At 35.8% G+C, this 19,657-nt stretch overlaps 3 protein-coding genes across 5 annotated transcripts; 1 reads left to right on the plus strand and 2 right to left on the minus strand.

The window, feature by feature from the left end:
* Nucleotides 1-5,295: 5,295 nt before the first annotated feature.
* Nucleotides 5,296-7,060, plus strand: LOC113299575 (uncharacterized isomerase BH0283-like). 3 transcript variants are annotated; one of them, XM_026548612.1, is made up of 6 exons: nucleotides 5,296-5,454; nucleotides 5,541-5,759; nucleotides 5,952-6,248; nucleotides 6,343-6,504; nucleotides 6,623-6,706; nucleotides 6,794-7,060. In XM_026548612.1, the coding sequence occupies exons 1-6, from the start codon at nucleotides 5,419-5,421 to the stop codon at nucleotides 6,899-6,901; spliced, it is 906 nt and encodes a 301-aa protein (XP_026404397.1). In that variant the 5' UTR covers nucleotides 5,296-5,418; the 3' UTR covers nucleotides 6,902-7,060. The 3 variants fall into 3 exon arrangements, with proteins under 3 accessions (XP_026404397.1, XP_026404398.1, XP_026404400.1); XM_026548613.1 differs by having other exon boundaries at nucleotides 5,299-5,451; XM_026548615.1 differs by having other exon boundaries at nucleotides 5,303-5,439.
* LOC113299573 (chaperone protein dnaJ C76, chloroplastic-like) lies at nucleotides 6,954-9,000 on the minus strand. Its single transcript, XM_026548610.1, has 4 exons — nucleotides 8,621-9,000; nucleotides 8,196-8,452; nucleotides 7,888-8,071; nucleotides 6,954-7,803 (listed from the first exon to the last, which is right to left on the minus strand). The coding sequence occupies exons 1-4, from the start codon at nucleotides 8,972-8,974 to the stop codon at nucleotides 7,150-7,152; spliced, it is 1,449 nt and encodes a 482-aa protein (XP_026404395.1). The 5' UTR covers nucleotides 8,975-9,000; the 3' UTR covers nucleotides 6,954-7,149.
* Nucleotides 9,001-9,305: 305 nt separating this feature from the next.
* Nucleotides 9,306-14,079, minus strand: LOC113299574 (succinate--CoA ligase [ADP-forming] subunit alpha-1, mitochondrial-like). Its single transcript, XM_026548611.1, has 7 exons — nucleotides 13,688-14,079; nucleotides 11,964-12,173; nucleotides 11,116-11,286; nucleotides 10,793-10,916; nucleotides 10,370-10,431; nucleotides 9,993-10,074; nucleotides 9,306-9,791 (listed from the first exon to the last, which is right to left on the minus strand). The coding sequence occupies exons 1-7, from the start codon at nucleotides 13,922-13,924 to the stop codon at nucleotides 9,649-9,651; spliced, it is 1,029 nt and encodes a 342-aa protein (XP_026404396.1). The 5' UTR covers nucleotides 13,925-14,079; the 3' UTR covers nucleotides 9,306-9,648.
* Between the last annotated feature and the right edge of the window lie 5,578 nt (nucleotides 14,080-19,657).

Below are 19,657 nucleotides of genomic sequence, written 5' to 3' on the forward strand. Positions count from 1 at the left end.
TATGAACTCTCTTGGATTTGGACAAGCATTCCAAAAGGTCTCAATATTATAAGAGGAAATTTTGTCTGGCAAGTGAAAAATGGAGCTAATACGAAGATTTGGGAATACAATTGGATACCTAATACAGACTGAATAAATAAACCAAGCGACAGAGTATACTCATTACCGCAAAAAGTTCAAGAGATACTAAGTACTGAAGGGTCATGGGACACTGGGAAACTAGATGAATTATTCTTGCCAGGAATAAGGGAATTTTTTTTTATCTATTACTCCGAATAAGGACAAGAAAGACAGAATCAGATGGAAACATCATAGATCTGGGAATTTCACGGCTAAAAACATCTATAACTACCTTATCAGTCAAAATTCAGATAATGAAGAGATTATTGATTTTCCTTGGAATAAATTATGGAAGCTGCAAGCAATCCCGCGGATTAGACTATTTATTTGGAAACTAGTTCAAAAAGCTCTCCCAACCACTAGCTGATTAGCATCTCACAACTCTGAAATCTCAGGCGAGTGCCCTTTATGTAATAATCAAGCGACAGAAACAGAAGATCATCTATTTAGGAAGTGTCACTTTGCTAGATCGATTTGGTTTGGTTGCTCCATGGATGTCGTTAATTCACAAATTAACGCAGACTCCGTTAGCAAGTGGGTGGAAAGTTGGCTAAGGGATCCAAGATTTGAGCAATATTGTGTACAGATTGCAACAATCCTATGGTTTATTTGGAAATTTAGATGTGAAGTGGTGTTTAGGAAAACCATTCCAGATCCAAATTCTCTGATTCAACAAATCAAGAAATTCATCCAATCATCACCAGACAATACCCAGAAAAAAACATAAAGATATTCAGCAAAAGAGTTCGTCTAAACATTATTGGAATAACTTAAATGCGAATTGGATAATATTCACAGATGCGTCTTTCAACAAAGAGAACTTATCCATGGGATATGCTTTCATCCTGTATTTGGCCGACCAAGAAACTTTTATGCATTTATCCGTAGGTTCGGATTGAGCTTCTTCGGCTTTGCACGCATAATCAAAAGCTCTTCTAAAAGCGTTATTTTGGCTAAAATACAATCTTCTCTATACCGTTTTTATTGTTACAGATTGTAAAGTACTAGCGGATTCCATCAACAAAAAAGGATCTGATATTTCTTGGACAGCAGAGAATACCATTGAAGAAATTATATCTTCTTTAGGAAAATTACCACAAGCTAAGGTAAGATTTATAAACAGGGTTCACAATGCAGCTGCAAACTCATTAACTATAGAAGCAAGGATCAGAAGACTACAACACATGTCAAAACATTTGCAACAAAAAAGTGCAAAAAGAAAGATCTAATTTTTTGATAAAAATGAAATTGTAGACCTTTTGTATTATGTTGCTTAATTAGTGTACTTCTTTTTCTATCCAAAAGAAAAAAAAAAGATTCGCAATTTGAAAACCTTGGAAGGAGCTTAAAGCCTTGCTAGAAAGCTCTCGAACCCATGACCTCTAACGTATTTTGCTAAGATTCTTATTAATTTTTGTTAAATATTATTATATAAAATATAATAGAGTACATTCAAACTATAAAATCTTATTATTTTCATTTGTAGAAAATGACCACAAATCTTCGGTTGATGGTTTAATGCACGATTCTGTTATTTAAGACGAAAAACACGTCGTCCAATGATCGTAATATTACCTTTGGTTATATTTTATTCCGAGATTTTCTTCATGTATTCGTTTATGTTGGTTGACTAGATTATAACCCGGCCGTAACGGTCCGGAATTGGATTGACGTTACTGCGAAATGGGACATTATTAGCACGTATAACACTGTAACTTTATTTTCCTTATAATATTTGGTAATAAAATTTTCTTTTTATTTTATAGTAAATAATGGTTTCCTAAACACCCTTTTAACCCGTAATGCCTAGTCTATCGGGGACAAAATCCCGTAAGAAATACCGGTGAAGTGTCTAAAGACAGATCATGTGAGATCGATGGTGGGTAATGTCCACCCTTGCTTATTATAAAAGTTCAAATCTAATTATAAAAGTTCAAATCTAAATTACTACACTGACCCAAAATCATGGGAAAAAGAGAATTCCTGCCTCATCTATGAAGCAACTTGTTAATTGTTAATAATCGAGCAATCTCTTTCCTTTCTGGTTTGTGCTATTTCCGTGATAAGCTCCCCATTGGTTGTATTTGAATAGCTGAACTAAACTGTAGCATACAATCGATTCATTTATCGATCTCCATCAGATCCCAAAACAGTACAAATCTAGTGAAATTGTATTGACATTTACCACTGGAAATGACTGCTGGCTCTTTTCAGTACGTCCTCTACCAATAAACTGAAAACATTACACCAAAATTATTAGAAAAACTACCGGAGCGGCACAACTAAACTAAAAAAAAATCAAGAAAAACTAACCACTGGAAATGATTGCTGGCTCTATTCGGTACGTCCCCTACCAATAAACTGAAAAACATTGCACCAAAATTATTAGAAAAACTGCCGGAGCGACACAACTAAAAAAAAAAAATCAAGAAAAACTAACAGATGAAAACATCCAAAATCAAGCTTGCATGACAGAGTGTTTTAGATACAAACCAAGAACATTTTCTCAGTTTTATGTAGTCGAACATCTCAATGGATTGATCACCACACATTAGTAGGGGTGTGAATTCGGGCAGGTCAGGCCACCCGGCCCAAAAACTAACACAGGTCGGGCAGGCCAGGCTTAATATTTATGAGCCCGTAAACAAATTCAGGCCGGGCAAAAGATGATAATTTGCTACCCAAAGACCGCCCGAAGCCCGTTTTTTATACGGGCAGGCCAGATCGGGCCGGATAGGCCACTATTTTGAATTTTTTTTCTTATTGTTAAGTTCAAATTTTCAAATGAATGGTATTAAATTTATTTTTCCAGGCTTGCAATTAAATTTATTTAATTTTAATATAATTTCATTTCCTTTCTAACATTGCATACCGTAAGTGATAGTATTATTTTATATTTAAATTCCAATGACAAACTTTTAATTATAGCCTACAATAAATAATTAATTAGAGTACAATAAAATTTCTAATAAGAAAATATATTACCATTAATGTTTTGAAAAAGTTAATTATAAGTAAAAACAAGTATATATTTAATTTTTCTTGACACAAAATTGACAATTGTAAAATGGTAACTTTTAAGTCTTTTTAAGAGGATATTAAATGATTAATGGCACATAGAAGGTTTTCAGGCCGGGCACCAGGCCGGGTATCAGTCCGCGCATCATAATTAATTGCAAAGCCCGAGACCGCCTAATAAATTAATCCAAACCAGGCCGGGTGGCCCATGAGGGGGCATAACAGGTTTTGGGCTATTTCGGGTACAGGCGGGCTCGGGCGGATACAGGCAGGACGAGTATTTTCGGGTATTATTTACACCCCTACACATTAGTAAGCTGTTGCTGGGAATCTTTTCTTATTTCATACAGTATGATCAGCTGATCTAAAATAAGTTGAAGAAAAGTATAAGAGTCCGATGTCGAGTGAAGAACTACAACAATACTCAAAAGAGTATAGCAATTCAACTGTGTTACTACACTAAAGCTTGAGTACGTAAGGCATCTAAATCGAATAATAACACCCAAAATCTCTCGCCGTCCATTTTTGTAATCGACACGTGTCGCAATCTCAGTAAATGACGAAAATGGGACCCTAGATTTTCATCTTGGTGAACAGAAGGGTATAAATGTCAATCGATTTCCACGTGCGGGCCACATGCTTACCCATTTGACCACTTAACGCTCTGAAACGGAAAACATAACAGAATGGGACATTTTGATACGGTTTTGGGGCATTTTGATTTCTTGTCTAACGTCCGGGGCATTTTCAAACCTGGGGGGTCGATTTTGGGGCATTTTGTCCTTTAACCCGTCTTTTGTATGTTCATTGATGAAAAGAAAGTCCAAACGCATTTAAGTAAAGACTAAACAGAAACGCCTCCACATTGCGTTTTGGCATCATTGACTGATTTTAGTGATGAGCACCGATTTGTATTCGTCTTTTTTTTTCTGTCTGGTTCTCTTCAGTTTCAGAAGAAAGGGCACCATTTGGGAATTAATACAAAGAGGATTGAAAACGCAAGAGATTAATTAGCATACGTTACCTGTGAATGAGAAATAACGGCGATATTAATACAATTGAATGGGGTGATCCAGGGACGTTGGATTAAGGCTTAAAACGGGATCATTCTCAACCGAGATTTATGTTTTGCATTTTGAGGCATTTCAGAACAATATGAACCGTTGGTAGCTCATAAAAAATCATTACTACGATCGAATTGGGAAAAAATCATTTGTTTTTGTAAAATATATAATAATAAATTTTTATTTATTTATTGTTACAAAATTATTGATATTTTCTTGATCAAATTCTCACGGGATCGTTTTTAGATTCAGGATCAGCTCCGCATAGTGGCGAAACGTATTTCTCCATCCACGTGGTTTGACAAATATTTTTAGGAATTGCTCTTCGCATATGGGTTTTCTGTGTGCAATGACTATACAAGAATCGCACTGCATTGTTAATCATGTATAAAGTTTCTGTGGACACCAACTAAGTTTTTGTGGATACTGCCGTGTCAACCAAACGTTCAGCTTTTCTTATAGAAAGCACTGACCTAAGTTCTTTTGACCTTCGACTCCAACATTCTCCCTCTATGCAACTACGATCTGAAAATAGCTATCCTTATCCAATATCATGTTGCTGCAGACTCTTGGCTTACTATTAAAATTATATATGATGAATGTTGGGGTATTATGTCTCTTAGTTATTTAATGAAATTCATGCTTCAAAAGAAAAGAAAAAAGTTATCCTAGTTCAACCTTAATAGTCTCAATTTCATATCACATTTCCTTCACTAATTAGGAATCTTTCTTGCATCAACACTGATCATTTGTTTGTTTTCTCTCATCAAACAAAATCTCAATTAGTCACCAAATACACATGACTTTCAAAGCTTTACAACCACAAACTAAGGTCACGAGACCACTGAAACAAATAGTACTATATAATATGGACAATCAGGAAACTCTAGTCTAGACTAGACAAAAGACTAGGCAAGAATCTTCAGTCGAGTTGTTAAGCCATCAAAGAACTTTTTGAGTGCAGCACATCATTGTTAATAAAAAATTCAAAGTCTACAACTCTTAGTTTTTGTCGCCTATGATTAATTGCCATTGGCTGCTAACTTTCAGTACGCTCACTGCTTACATCACTCTTCACCTAACACCACCCCACATCAGTCTTGATGACCATTGTTGAAACTATGTGTTTGATTATTCAAACAACTCCACATCGAAACTGGTTGCAACTCAACCCAGAGGCACACAGGCAATCAATCGTTTGATTATCAATATCCTGATGATAATGGAGAAAAAACCTGTTAAGTTTTATGTAGTAAGACTTCATTATACTCTCTGCGACTCTGTTTCTTTCTCAGGTTCTCTTTGTTTACTTGTTTTGTTGTCTGAAAATGTTGTCAGGTGGATGCATTCACAGATACAGCATTTAAGGGAAACCCAGCAGCTGTGTGTTTGTTAGAAGAAGAAAGAGATGAAGAATGGTTGCAAGCAGTTGCAATGGAGTTCAACATCTCTGAAACTTGTTACTTAACTCGCATTAATAACCATGCTGATAGTGATCAAGAAACAGATGAATCAAACCCCAGATTCCATCTCAGGTGGTTTACTCCTGTTGCTGAGGTTCATCTCTACTTTCTACTTCTTGATATTCTGTAGTTTTAATTAGATCCCCGTAGCATAATGTATGCAAGGTGTTTGTGATTCGTTTAGATGAATTTTACTATTGCACCGGATCAAGTTCCTATGCAGTTGATTGGTTGGTTTATGGTCTCAAATATGTTGCATTTTCATGATTCTCATTTCTGTTTGCAGGTTGAACTTTGTGGTCATGCAACTTTAGCAGCTGCACATGTTCTCTTCAGTTCTGGTTTGGTAAAATCGAATGTAATTGAGTTCCTCACACTGTCAGGAATTTTGACTGCTAAAAAGATTCATAACGGGCCGAAGGTTTCTAATTGTACATCAAAAGAAAACTTCTCCATTGAATTGGATTTCCCGGCAGTCTCTGTGCTTGAATGTGATCCTACTGATATCCCTTCAATTCCTCTAACTCTGAATGGCGCTTCCATCATTAACATAAAGAAAACAAATACTACTGGCTTCATCATTGTAAGTTCCTCCCCTCTTGGTTTTCCATACAGAAAGCTTTCACATTTGCATGGATTTTGACCCGTGGAAAATGGATTATATTTGATTTCTGTAGGTTGAGCTTGCTTCAGGACAAATTGTAGCTGAGTTGGAGCCTCAGTTTGATGAACTGCTGAAGTGCTCAGCTGCAGGAGTCATCATAACTGGAAGTGCTCCTCATGGGTCTGAATTCGATTTCTTTTCTCGCTTCTTCTGCCCAAAGCTGGGCATCAATGAGGTGAAATAATCAAGATTTGTGTATAAACTATACTTAATCAGTGTGAACGTTCCTATTCAAGTTAAATTGCCAACATCTGGTTTTCTTGTTTAATGACTTATGGTACGCAATCCTTCAGGATCCTGTTTGTGGGAGTGCACACTGTGCCTTGGCGCCATATTGGAGTAAGAAGTTGGGAAAATCTGATTTTCTTGCCTACATGGTATCTTCTTCTCTTTACTATTGCTCTCTTTCTCTAGAAATGTGCTTCCGGATTGTCTTCACAGTGGATTCTATGGTGCGTATACAGGCATCTCCAAGAGGTGGAGTTTTGGATCTCCATTTAGACGAGAATACCAAGAGAGTGAAAATCCGAGGGAAAGCTGTTACTGTCATGGAAGGTTCTGTCTTTGCTTAATGTTGAATTCACTATTTACCCATTTCAATTCTGTATTTTGTAATTCAGAATAAGATTGAATCCAACATTGCTCATTCGGGCAGATGTTTTACATTTAAAATGGTCACTGAGAGACACTCCTACATTAGAGTAACTTCTAATAAACATTGATTTTCGATACATCTTGTACACTACAGATACTAGTAGAGAAAGATTGCTAACTACTCATGTATTTTAACAACTAACACCCAGCCCAATCTTTACATCCCTTAACTTGAACCTTTATTACCTCTAGCAATGTCTACCAGTTCTACAATTGCCATTCCAATTAAATACCAAGTAACGCCAGCCAATATCACTTGTAGCCAAGAACTATTGACAACATCTAATATCATAGACCCACCCATATGTTCAGTCACACTACCAATGGAGCTCTCTCCAACACGTAACCGTATAACAATGGCGGCAATTGCCGCAGTCCCAATTGGAAAAGCCAATTTGATTGGGTTCCGAGGACGGCCACGGATTTTCCAGCTAACGGTGCGATCATTAAGCTCCTCTGTCGCCTTAGATTGATCAGCATTTACTGAACTAGATTCTGCTTTTGACTCTGATGCTGTAGCAGAGGTAGAACTTGTTGGTAGAGTTAAGGGCGATGGGGTCCAATAATCATCATTTAGGCTGGGGTTGGTCCGCATTCTGATTGTGGGACTTGCATAATCTCTTGCCTTTCGCCTAGCTTCTGCTGCATCCCGGAGCTTGTTAGTGTCTGGTTGAGTTGTTTTCCCAGCTATCAGCATCAGAGTCTGGCGAAGCCCTGGCGTGTTTGTTTGAGTTTTCGGCGATTGCCAGTATAACCAATTTGATATTGATCTAATGGCTTGGAAAGCGGTTATTCTTGCTTCTCTTTGTAAATCTGATTCCTGCTTAACAGAAAAATATGAGGTGTTTTAGTCATTCTATTGTAATTGCTCTTGCTTCATGTTAATATTGGCTTTGAGTTTTACCTTGGAAACTTTATCAGAGGCTTTATGCTTGGCTTCATCAAATCTGGACTGGAACTTCTTGATGTCGACAAATATATTTGACACACGAGCTCCAACTGAATTGCCTGTGCTCATTCTTACAGTGGCACGCGGCTGTTTCGACATTAAGAACTCCAACGCAGCTAAATCTGACCTCTCTACCATCCTGAAAAGTCAATACAAGTAATTTGAGATCAACTAGATATTACAAAGCCATGAGGTATCATTAGTGCACTTAGTAGCTTAGAGCCTTGGACTATGTAAATGAATAAGATTGATCAAGAACATACGAAATGCAATCAACTGGGCATGATTGTATAGCATCTTGGATTCTATCTTCAGGATCCGCCCACTGAGCAACAACTCTAGCTCGCCCATAAACAGATTCAATAGCGAACGTTTTCTCGGCGAACAATGCACATTTTAAGCAACCAACACACTTTACTTCATCAACAAATACAGCTCGTTCTTCGCTCTCTGTTCCAAACCATGTGGAGTAGATTGGTTTGCCTGTAAATCCCTTGAAGTCTTCGATTTTGGCATGTTCCTGTTCAACAATAATATGGCTTAAGCATTCATTTTGCAAAATAAATCAAGTAAAGAAAAAATAATGAAATAATGGCATGACACCTAACGGAAACTACTCTCAACTCCTCCTATTGGACACTTCCACTCAACTTAAGCTGTGAGAGCTTTAGCAACCAAAGATACTGACCTTATCATAAGCATGGCGTAAATTAGGATCTGATAGAATGGAATATGCATCATTGAGTATGATAGACATGTCATGGCCAGCAGGACCAGCAATATCAGGATGGCACCGTTTCTGGAGCGACCGGTAAGCTATCTTGATTTGCGAATGATCTGAAGAACTGTCAATACCTAGAAGATCATACAAATCAAAATCTGTAACCAAAGAAGATGATGATGATTTACATTTCAAGGTATTGAATTTGAATTTCCTTGTTGTTGTTGTAGGAGAATAGGTATGAAACTCATTTGAATTTGATGGTCTTCTGAATATAGTTGATGATGTAGGAGTGTAACAGAGGAGACTTGTACCAGGCATTTTTGTTTGCAGGATAAGAAATACAGAGTGAAAGATGGACTTTTGTACATCAAGACTAGAGAGAAGATATTTTTGGAGGTTGAGTAAACCTTGATCGTTGGTGCATGAAAAATATCTTTCTTTACAATCACAAAAAAAAAAAAATGAAAAGAAATTAAAGAATATCCTATGCGAAAATTACGAAAATGGTACAAAATATATTTACTACCTCGGATTGTATTAAGATACCATGACAACCACTAACAGAAGCTTTGAATTTTCAAGGCAAAAGCCTCTAGTTTCATTATATCTCTTCTCAAGAAAATTGAGACAATGTTTGGAGATCCCAGACTGCTGTGGTACGGGTGCTTAAATGTAATTGAAATAACATGAGTAGCGACCTCATGTTCATGAGAAGTGCAGCAAGTAGAAATTTAACAATTCTTACATGGGCACCAAGAATTTTTCTCTCTTGAACAGAGTTGTACTATTTCGAAAAACAATCTATACTAAAAATGAAAAATGGTATAATTTCCTCCAGAACAGGCTTGCAATTGAAGGACTGTCGCTAGGTGTGTTTACAAAACCAACTCCAATTATTGACAAAGCAAATTCAGAAAACAAAAACTGCTTCCAGAATTCTGTGAAATCCGTACACCCCGTAGTAACAAGAAAAAAGAGATTGGGTGCAGAACCTAATCCTTCAAGAGGCCTCGCTGCTTGAAACATTCTAGCATGGCAACACCAATCTTAGCTGGAGACTCGACCACGGTAACCCCAGCTGCCCTCAGGGTCTTGATTTTGTCCTGGGCAGTACCCTTTCCTCCTGACACAATAGCTGCATTTGCAACAACAACAAAATTAGGATGACAAGGCAAATAACAGAGAAACCTCACAGCTTAAGTAAGCTGCAGAAACAAATGAAACACGATATATGATATGCTCAGAATCAGAGTCGTATAATGCAAACTCGAAAAATGCATGATTATGTTAAAGCTTATCGTTTTTAATGAAATTCATCTATAGCTAACAGGCATACCTCCGGCATGACCCATACGACGACCGGGTGGAGCTGTAAGACCGGCAATGAATGCTACTATTGGCTTCTCAGTTCCACTTTCCTGTATCATAGATAACACAAATCAGTTCCACTCAACAACATGACACAATTTATGAATTAAACAATAAAAATGAAGCAACAACCTCCGGGTACTATCAAAATGAACTATCAATTAGGATATACTATATTACACGTGTTCTGAATAGGATTGCATTTGTCAACAAACTCAAAAAAATATAATAAAAAACTGGTCTGAATACTAATTTAGGTCCAAGGGCAAGTTTGCAACCCATAAGATTCTTCTTAATTGCCCTTTTTATACAACAGATACTCCACAAATTTATATTTCAATATACCTTGATTAAAGCAGCAGCATCCTCCTCTGCAGTTCCTCCGATCTCTCCAATAAGAACAATCCCTGGAATAAAAATGTCCAGGCATGAGAAAGATTCTCACAAATGATTAACCACTTCCAAAACAGACATTTCATCAACTCTTCTGGAGTTTGGTATACTGTTAAAAAGGACAGTGTAGCACATGCAGCTAGGAAGCGGTGAAGCCAAACGTCTCCTTCCATTTTGATGAAAAAACTCAGTAAATTACTAGTAAGATGCTTTTGAAGGTAGATTTAGCTTTGTACTCCAAAGGCATATTGCAAATGAATTGGTACGACAGAATTGTGTGCAAATTGATTACAGGATATCCCGGTCAAATTTTGTTTGTATGGTAGCATCACAATCACATATGAAGTATATTTACGTAACTGAAACCAAACCTACCTTCTGTCTGAGGATCAGCAAGGAACTTCTGCATACAATCCACAAAGTTTGTCCCATTGAAAGGATCACCACCTATACCAACACAAGTTGACTGCCCTAAGCCAACAGCAGTTGTTTGGAAAACCTGCGGATTAAATAGAAACATATATTCAAAATACAAATCATAATGCCCTCCTTTAGATAAATGGGACACCATAAGAACATACGAGGGTGAGCATTTTCATTATTTGAATGGTCTAGATTGAACAATATAGCATCAAAAATTTAAAAAAAAAAAATTAACCATAGAGAGGTTGGTCTCAAATCCAACGATGGAATCTTACTGCTTCATATGTCAAAGTACCAGATCGAGAAACAATTCCTATACGCCCTGGCTTGTGAATGTACCCAGGCATAATACCAATTTTACATTCTCCTGGCTTAATAATACCAGGACAGTTGGGTCCAATCAGACGAGTTTTAGATTGCCTGAGCAGAGCAGCTTTCACCTTAACCTAAAATTGTAAATATTTGCTCCAACGTTAGTTAGTAAAGTAGATGAAATTCTGGAACAATGAAAGAAGAAAAGAAAACAGAAAAGAAAAGAAAACACTAATTAGCAGCTACGGTATTAGTATGTATATATTCACGACGGCAGTCACATATCCATAATATGTCTTTGACTCTTGAAAATACACAATACATGTTTAAGCATTTTGCATGACAGAACCTTTAACCATAAAACAGAACATTACCTTAAAGATTTATTCCTAGGTCGTTGAGAGGATAAATATGATGAATTTTACTCTTAACATTTTATTCTTTTTATAGATGAGATTTCTGCATTCCTAAATTTGGTCAATGGAGATGTACATGGAAAATAGTGTTTCCCTAACAATGTTTAGTGCAACTAGTTTACAATTAACAGAAAAAGTCTTAATCTGTTACAGCATTTGAATAAGAACCAAATCTGCATCAATTCAACTAAGTTGCAAATATTTCCCGTGCTATTGACATAGGAATCACTTTCTGCCAACCAGTTAAAAAGAGTAACCATATAGGTCATGCAAGATGGCGAAATATTAGATATTCAACATCATCATGTATCGTAAAACCAAAATAAAGGGTCTGGTATGAAACAAAATATGATAATCAAGAGGAAACCAGGCAAAAGCAGCAACAAAAAGTTTACCATGTCATGCTGAGGAATTCCTTCTGTGATACAGACCACAAGATCCAACTCAGCTTCCATCGCTTCCATTATAGCAGCAGCTGCAAATGGTGGTGGGACATATATGACAGTAGCATTAGCCTTTGTTTCTGCTTTTGCTTCTGCTACTGAGTTGAAAACAGGAAGACCCAAGTGCTCTGTTCCACCTTTCTTTGGTGTCACCCCACCAACCTATTTTAACAGATAAGAAGGTGAAGTCAGTGAACTATATGAGTAAATTAATTCTTTCCCCAACACAAAGTTAAAAGGTATTTGGAAGTTGGAACCACATTTTTCTTGAATGATGAGATTCTCAATTATGTTCAAGTATCATAAATAAAGGAATGCACTGGAACATCAGTACTTTAGGAACCCATATTTCTCTGAATTGCTTATCAATTAATAAGTTTCTCAGCCAGCTTAATAAGATTTAAGAATTCCTTTTAACTTGTTTCAGTACGCAAAATAGTAGTTTCACAACAATATACAAGTACAAACATCATATCGATATCCATATACTTTCATTTTCTCATCCACCAAAGTAAAAGAACTAGGCAAATCAGCAGTATCCCTGCACATATCATTTCTCATGATTCCCTAAAACATGTTCAAGCTGCATAATGTACAGACCTTTACCTATGGCCCGTGGACATTGAACAACCTTGGTCTCATGATTACCTTGTTCTTACAAAAAAAAAAAAATCAATGCCGCCCGAGTTACAGGATTGTCTGCAACAATACCTAAACGTAAACATAAAAAGCATTGTTTATGTATCATACTGCCCATCCTTTTCCATATTACCCTAGAATAGTGATAATACTGGTAACCTGTAACCCTGCAAACATACTTGCGCTAAGGTCTCGACAGCTATACAAATAGATTTACTTTTCTTTTTTAGAGTTTCTATCGTATTTGTTATACTACCCACGCTACTTTCTACTGTGTCTGTACCTCTTTCTCTTCTTCCACATTTCAACAAAGTTGATCACAACAGAAGAACTCTAGATTTTTCTATCCTAGAGGTGTTTACCAGAGAACTCTAGTGTCAGCCCTTAAACAAGAAGATCATTTCCATTATCCCCTCCACTTGCAAAAATAATCTAACGCCACTGCCTTATTTTCAATACGGATTCCCCTCCCTACTGATGCAAGAAATACATATAGGCACGGTTCAAAAGACAACACCCAGGAAGGGTTTGGTTACATGTTCAACAACTAGTGACACACACGCCAACAGATCCAATAACCTAATGAATAATGTGTGCTTAGTTCTATCGGATTATAACTTCAAAATAGAACAGCTAGATGGACATAACGAGGCACCCAATTCATTTATTTTTTTGTCTCTTTTGAGACCTAGATATGGACATAACGAGGAACTAAGAGATGCACTCAAACAGCTGTATGATGCAAATTAAACTGTCAGAAACTACAGAACAGAAAAACATCCAGATCCACAAACCCATCAGCAGCGTAAGATTGGAAGAAGAAAAAAACACATATTAAAACCTAAACCCAATTTCGTAATAGGTCAAATGACTCAAATCTATTAACCACAAAACTTGCAAATCAATAAACTCCTAAAAATGATCAAAACCATAATAAAGAACAAAAACACATGTCATCAGATCTAACATAACCTAAAACACATCATCTGAAACCAGAAAACGCTGAAAAACTCTAAAAAAAAGCAAAGATATATTACCATTTTAGTGCCATATTCGATGGCTTGTTCAGTGTGAAAGGTACCATTCTTTCCAGTAATACCTTGACATATAACCCTAGTATTCTTATCAACGAAGACAGCAGGAGATGGAGGTGTGGTACCAAAATGGCGTAGTTGAGATGTACAAGAAGATGATGATGATGGGGAGAACACTGATTTTGTGGAGTTTAGTCTTGAAACCAAAGATCCGACTAACTTTGATGCTTGTCTAGACATTATTCCGCAATATTTCTTTGTTTTTTTCTTCTTTTCTTCTGCGGCCTCTTCTCTCCGGCTGTTAAAGAAGACTAGAACGAGAGCTAAAAGAGGCAATAATGGAAAGAGAAAAATGAAAAAAAAGAAAGAACAAAAATTGCAGAAAAAGAAAAAGAATCAATGGGCACCTTAAATGGATCGAAAATGCTACGAAACAATGAGCCCATACTCTGGCCCATCCAAGTTGAGATGTACCCGGTTAAAAGATGTCAATGCCAACATTTTTCTTTTTTTTCTTTTGGCTTAGAAAGGGCAAAATATATCAAGAAAAAATCAATCCTTACCAACTTGATAAAGGATAGATGAAAAGGTACAACAAAAAAAAAAAAACTCAATTATAATATAGCTTTTATGAAATAAAGTAAAACAAAATTAATAATAGCATCCCGTTGTACGGATTTGTGTGCAGAGATATATCCTGAAAAATGTTTGTAACTATACACCAGTTGTAAATGGAAATCTTGATATTGTATCAGATCCTCTAGTGTTTTGTACTTCCCATTAAAAACTCTTGCGCTTCTCTCGATGTAGACAACCCATCACACTACAAGTGGAATAATATCTCATATATTGTTTCTGCAAATCCTTAATTGTACAGATTTGTGTGCAGAGATATATCCTGAAAGAAGTTTGTACCTACATACCAGTTGTAAATGAAAATCCTGACATTGTTAATCAGATCCTCTAGTGTTTTGTACTTCCCATTAAAAACTCTTACGCTTCTCTCGATGCAGACAACTCACCATACTACAAATGGAATAATATCACATATATTGTTTCTGCAAATGGAAGTATTTTACCTTTCTACCAAAAATGAACATGATGTAGAATACAGTTACTTGTCATTTTGAAAATTAACGATTGATATAAAAGTTGGTAGAAATGGTCACATGTCAGCGTCGGACTCGCGTCCTACACTGGATGCGTGTATCTCCACGTCAGACACATTGATGACGTCACATGCATATATCATATACTATTTCAATGCAAATGTCTACTATAAGTGCCTAAATTTTTAGTGCACGTATTTTTTAAATTTATCAACAATTTATTAGTACTGTTGAGAATAACATTCATAATATATACGTTTTGTTATTAAATATCATTCATAATTTCTTAGTTGACTTTATCTCAACTAAGCCGGGAAAGTTAGCATACAACTATTTACATGTCTTAATCTTCCTAGCATACCTAATAAAAATATTTTAATATTATTTTACTTCCAAAAATTATTATCATTCATGGTGTACTTTAACTGGGTTTTATTATTACTTGTATTAAATGACATCTCAATCACCATAAAATACAACTTTACTTATGGTATCTTTAATGAGATTTGATTCTACCATGAAAGTAAATAGATTTCACGAAGTTGAGGACATCTGCAGTGTCTGGATCTAAAATAATATTCCATAAGTGCATATTTTCTGCCTAGCTGATTGGTTTTAATATTGTCATGTATTCCACTTTCATGATCATTTTGATCAGAGGTCTTGGAGTTGCACTTGACAAACTTGCACAGTCTTGTTGAATTCTTGAGTATTAGACCAAGTCCCCGGTTTGTATTTCCCTTGCAAATAAGTCATCAATGTTATTTTTGACATTGGGGCGGGGTTGGAGTTCATCCTTTTTTGGTATGAGCCTGATAATTAGGCATATTGTATTGGTCGTGTTTGTGTTGTGAGCTGTTTGTAAAATATGGTTTGGGTTTGGAAGGCAATGTTTTTATGTAGTCATCTTATGACCCCTATTAGGTTATGTCAATATTAGAAAGCTTCTTGCCTTAAAATATGATCCAACCATCTATTAGGATTTTGGATATGCTTTTGAAATGGTTAGATGCGATATGTTGTAACGTGGATTGCGAATCTAATCAAATGAAAAAAAAGAACTTACAGTGTTGATAATAATTCAAAGCTAAGTCTTAAAGCATTCTTCCATAGGGTCCACAATAGTCGCGCCATAATTTTAAAATATTTCATCATATCATGGCATTCCTTAATATGTTATAAACCTATATGTCCTTTCAGAAGAATGAACCCATAATTTTGAAATTAAAGTACAATAGAATCTCAAGTATGTTGGTTATGGATCGATCGACGACATACACTAATAAGCACAAGCACGTGAATTATAATACTTATAGTTACGACATTTGTTAGAGCATTGGTTGGTTGAACCCATCATGCGTTGGGAAAAAGAACAATACTACTTGTAATTGTTGAAGCCTCAAAAGAATCACCATTAGAACTAACAAATGTTCTGAAATTAAAGGCACACTTGATGCTCTGATAATAAGCATGCATAATTAGATGAAATAGTGAAGACATAGTTCATCATTATAGGTACAAGAACTGATGTAAGCCACCTAAGGTAATAAAGGAAAAAACTCAAATTCAGAACTTCAGAAATTTCTTAATGGGATACATGACTGAGAAAACTATGATTTCTCGGTCACCAGTATGAATGAGAAATATAAATCTTGGAAAGGAGAGGGTAGCGCACCACCAACATTTTCGTTCAAGAACCTGTATGGACAAAACCTAATGCAATTGCAAGTAGACCAACTCAATGATCCTTGACAATATGTATATATAGTTTATATCTCTGTCTCTTCTCAATCATAGAGTTAAGACCCAAGAGTTGATGAACCTGATTTTTAAGAAGAGTACTTGGACGATCTCAATAATTAATAATCCAAGATCAACCCAATTTTATCCAAATAATCAAATCAGAATTCTGCCAAGTACAAAACTTGTTATCTATCTTATAAGATACGAATTCTACAAGAACGAGTTTTGTGATTGATCACAATTAATATAGATACATCTACTAGTTTGAATACTTACCACTTGTGTAATCTTATTATAAATAAACACAATATAATGTGGACAAGGAAAAATACAAGACACCAGAATTTTTATTAATCACAACCGCTAAAAAACCATAGGACCTCGTCCAGATTTGAACATCGGACTGTATTAAGTAACTACATGCACTAGCCTACTATCAGATTTCATACTTGAATGTTGTTAGAGCATAGCTCGGTCGAACTCACCAAGCGTTGGGATGTCAAGGTTGGTTGTCATATTTTAGTATCAAAACTCATCTATAGTCGTTTGATTAAATACTAGAGTCAACTTCGTTTAGGTTAGACTAGAAAGTCTAGGAGTGTTGAGACATACAAGTATTACTCCGAAGACCTGAAGAATGGAAAGAAGTAACGACTACAACGACGACATCATCCTTCCACCTGAGGTTAGAAATATTGACTTGATCTTGTTTCAATTCCTAACATATCTTTCAATTTATGCTATATTGAAAACATAACATGCGAAGCTGTATATATTGTATGTAATACTCTAGTTATGAGACTTGGTCATAATAGTATGATCAAATTATCAAGGAAGCATAGTACGTAATATAAAAGCTTATCTTTTGGAACTTCGTAAAGACAACATCGACATAATTTATTGTATATATTTAGTTGATTACGTGTGCATCGTATAGGTATGATTTCATCCTAGAAAACTATGTATCTTTACATTAGTTTAAGGAAGTAGATGTATGAACTCGTTTTCATAATCGAAAAGGAAATCATGATTGGTCTTGTTATTCTTTTAATATATTTTGCGGTGACCGATGGATTTGACAGTCGTAGAAACTATCTTGACTATGTTAAGACTTGAGGTATAATCGGTCACGGCCTATAATGAGTAGCTAGTTAGAATCGGTCACTTAGTGTAACCGATCACATGCTATGTCGGGATGCTAGATGTAACCGGTCACATAAACACTTTGGAGATCGAAGTATAACCGGTCATATGATGTATTGGAGGTTCGTGGTAATCGGTCACATGATAACCTTTGAAAGCAAAGTGTAACCAGTCACATAGTTACCTTGGGAAACAAGTGTAACCGATCACATGATGGCTTCGAGAAGCAAGATGTAACTGGTATCATAACCGATTACAACCAATTTTGGGAATCTTATTATATCTGATCACAACATTCTTTGGAGTGATGGTATAGTAGGTTTATGTCCTAAAACCATGGTTCACATATTTCTTCATGTTGTGTGTGAATTAGAGTTTAACGGTTTACCAAGATGAGAAGCTTCATGATGTCGACATATTTGAACATGTACATAACTCTTATCAATTATTGTTCAAAGATATTCCTTGATGCTCAAGGTGATCATGTCTCGAAATAAATTGAGAATCTTATAATTAAGGTTTTTGGTTTTATGTGCTTTAATTACCAGAAATCAATGCATAGATCTGGAGAATAAAAAGTAGTAATGTGCACTTACTAATTGGAGATTTTCTATGAGAGATTTCAGAAATATTTGACTACATTTATTGGAATTAGGAAAACCGAATTTGGGCATTCATTGCATATCTTAAGAATAATTTCGGTTTTGGAAATTCCTTGGTGTCCAAAAAACCTTGGTCTACAAATACCTAAGTTTGCATTTCTAGCAAACTATCCTAAGAGCCAGGCAAACTTAATTTCTTGTTGTTTCTGGAGGAGCTGTCTATTCGGAGAGGAAAGTATCCTAATTAGGTGAAATCTCTTACGACCGCTCGTTTAAAGACTTCTGTGGGATCAAGAGAAGCTCTACGAGTACCGTTGGTGGGAAGCTAGATAATGGCAGTGTTATTAGTTTTCGATTATTGATTTGATTTTCGATTGCACCTAGTTTGTTTATTCTTGAGAATCTTCTCTTTTGATATAAGATTCACTCAGATTAGATCAAAATATTGACGGTATCTTTAGAACTGTTGTTAGATCTAGTGACATCTTGTGATAATCCATTGTTAACAGACTCTGTTTTGTGTGTGATTGATCACAAGAGGATTCAAGTGTTGTTGTGTAGGTTTTTGAAGGCAATGGAAGATTTGAAGACAAAGAAGAATTCTTATTAGTTTTTGGATCTTGTGGATTTAGTGCACGAACCTTGATCGACTGGGATCCAACTAGAATCGGTTTATCTTTGATAGAATTGATTGATTAGTTGCGTGAGATCAACATCACTTTATAGTTTCTCTTTGAGATCTATACTAATTGATTGCAAATCTATAAATTGATTATTTCGGAAACCAATACTTAGATTGATTTAACCAGACAAAGGAGTTTATTAGATTAAACATAAGAGCTAAAAAGGTGGAGGTCTAACAACCAAACCCAATATTTCGTTTAGGAAATCTGTACGGACTAACTCCAATATATTTCCAAGAGAATCAACTAGACAGTCAGACTCAATCAAGGAAAATACATCCAAGAGTTATATCTCAATTTTTCAAATCAATCTGCAATCGAACAGATAGAAATCTGTGAGTTGGATTAATATGAGAAATAACTTGGATAGTACCAAAGACCAATATCCAAGCGTCAATCAATTTCAATCAACAACCAAAGGTTGGATTCACCAATTGATTAAACTACGCCTGACCTGTGATATTTCAATTATATAAAAATATAATGCAGAAAAGAAATAACACAGATACCAGAAATTTTGTTAACGAGGAAACCGCAAATGCAGAAAAACCCCGGGACCTAGTCCAGATTTGAACATCACACCGTATTAAGCCGCTACAGACTCTAGCCTACTACAAGTTAACTTAGAACTGGAATGTAGTAGATCCCTAACCAATCTCCCAGTGATTAAGATACAGTCGCGTTCCTAACGCC

This window comes from Papaver somniferum, chromosome 7, assembly GCF_003573695.1.
Source record: "Papaver somniferum cultivar HN1 chromosome 7, ASM357369v1, whole genome shotgun sequence".
Lineage (NCBI taxonomy): Eukaryota > Viridiplantae > Streptophyta > Magnoliopsida > Ranunculales > Papaveraceae > Papaver > Papaver somniferum.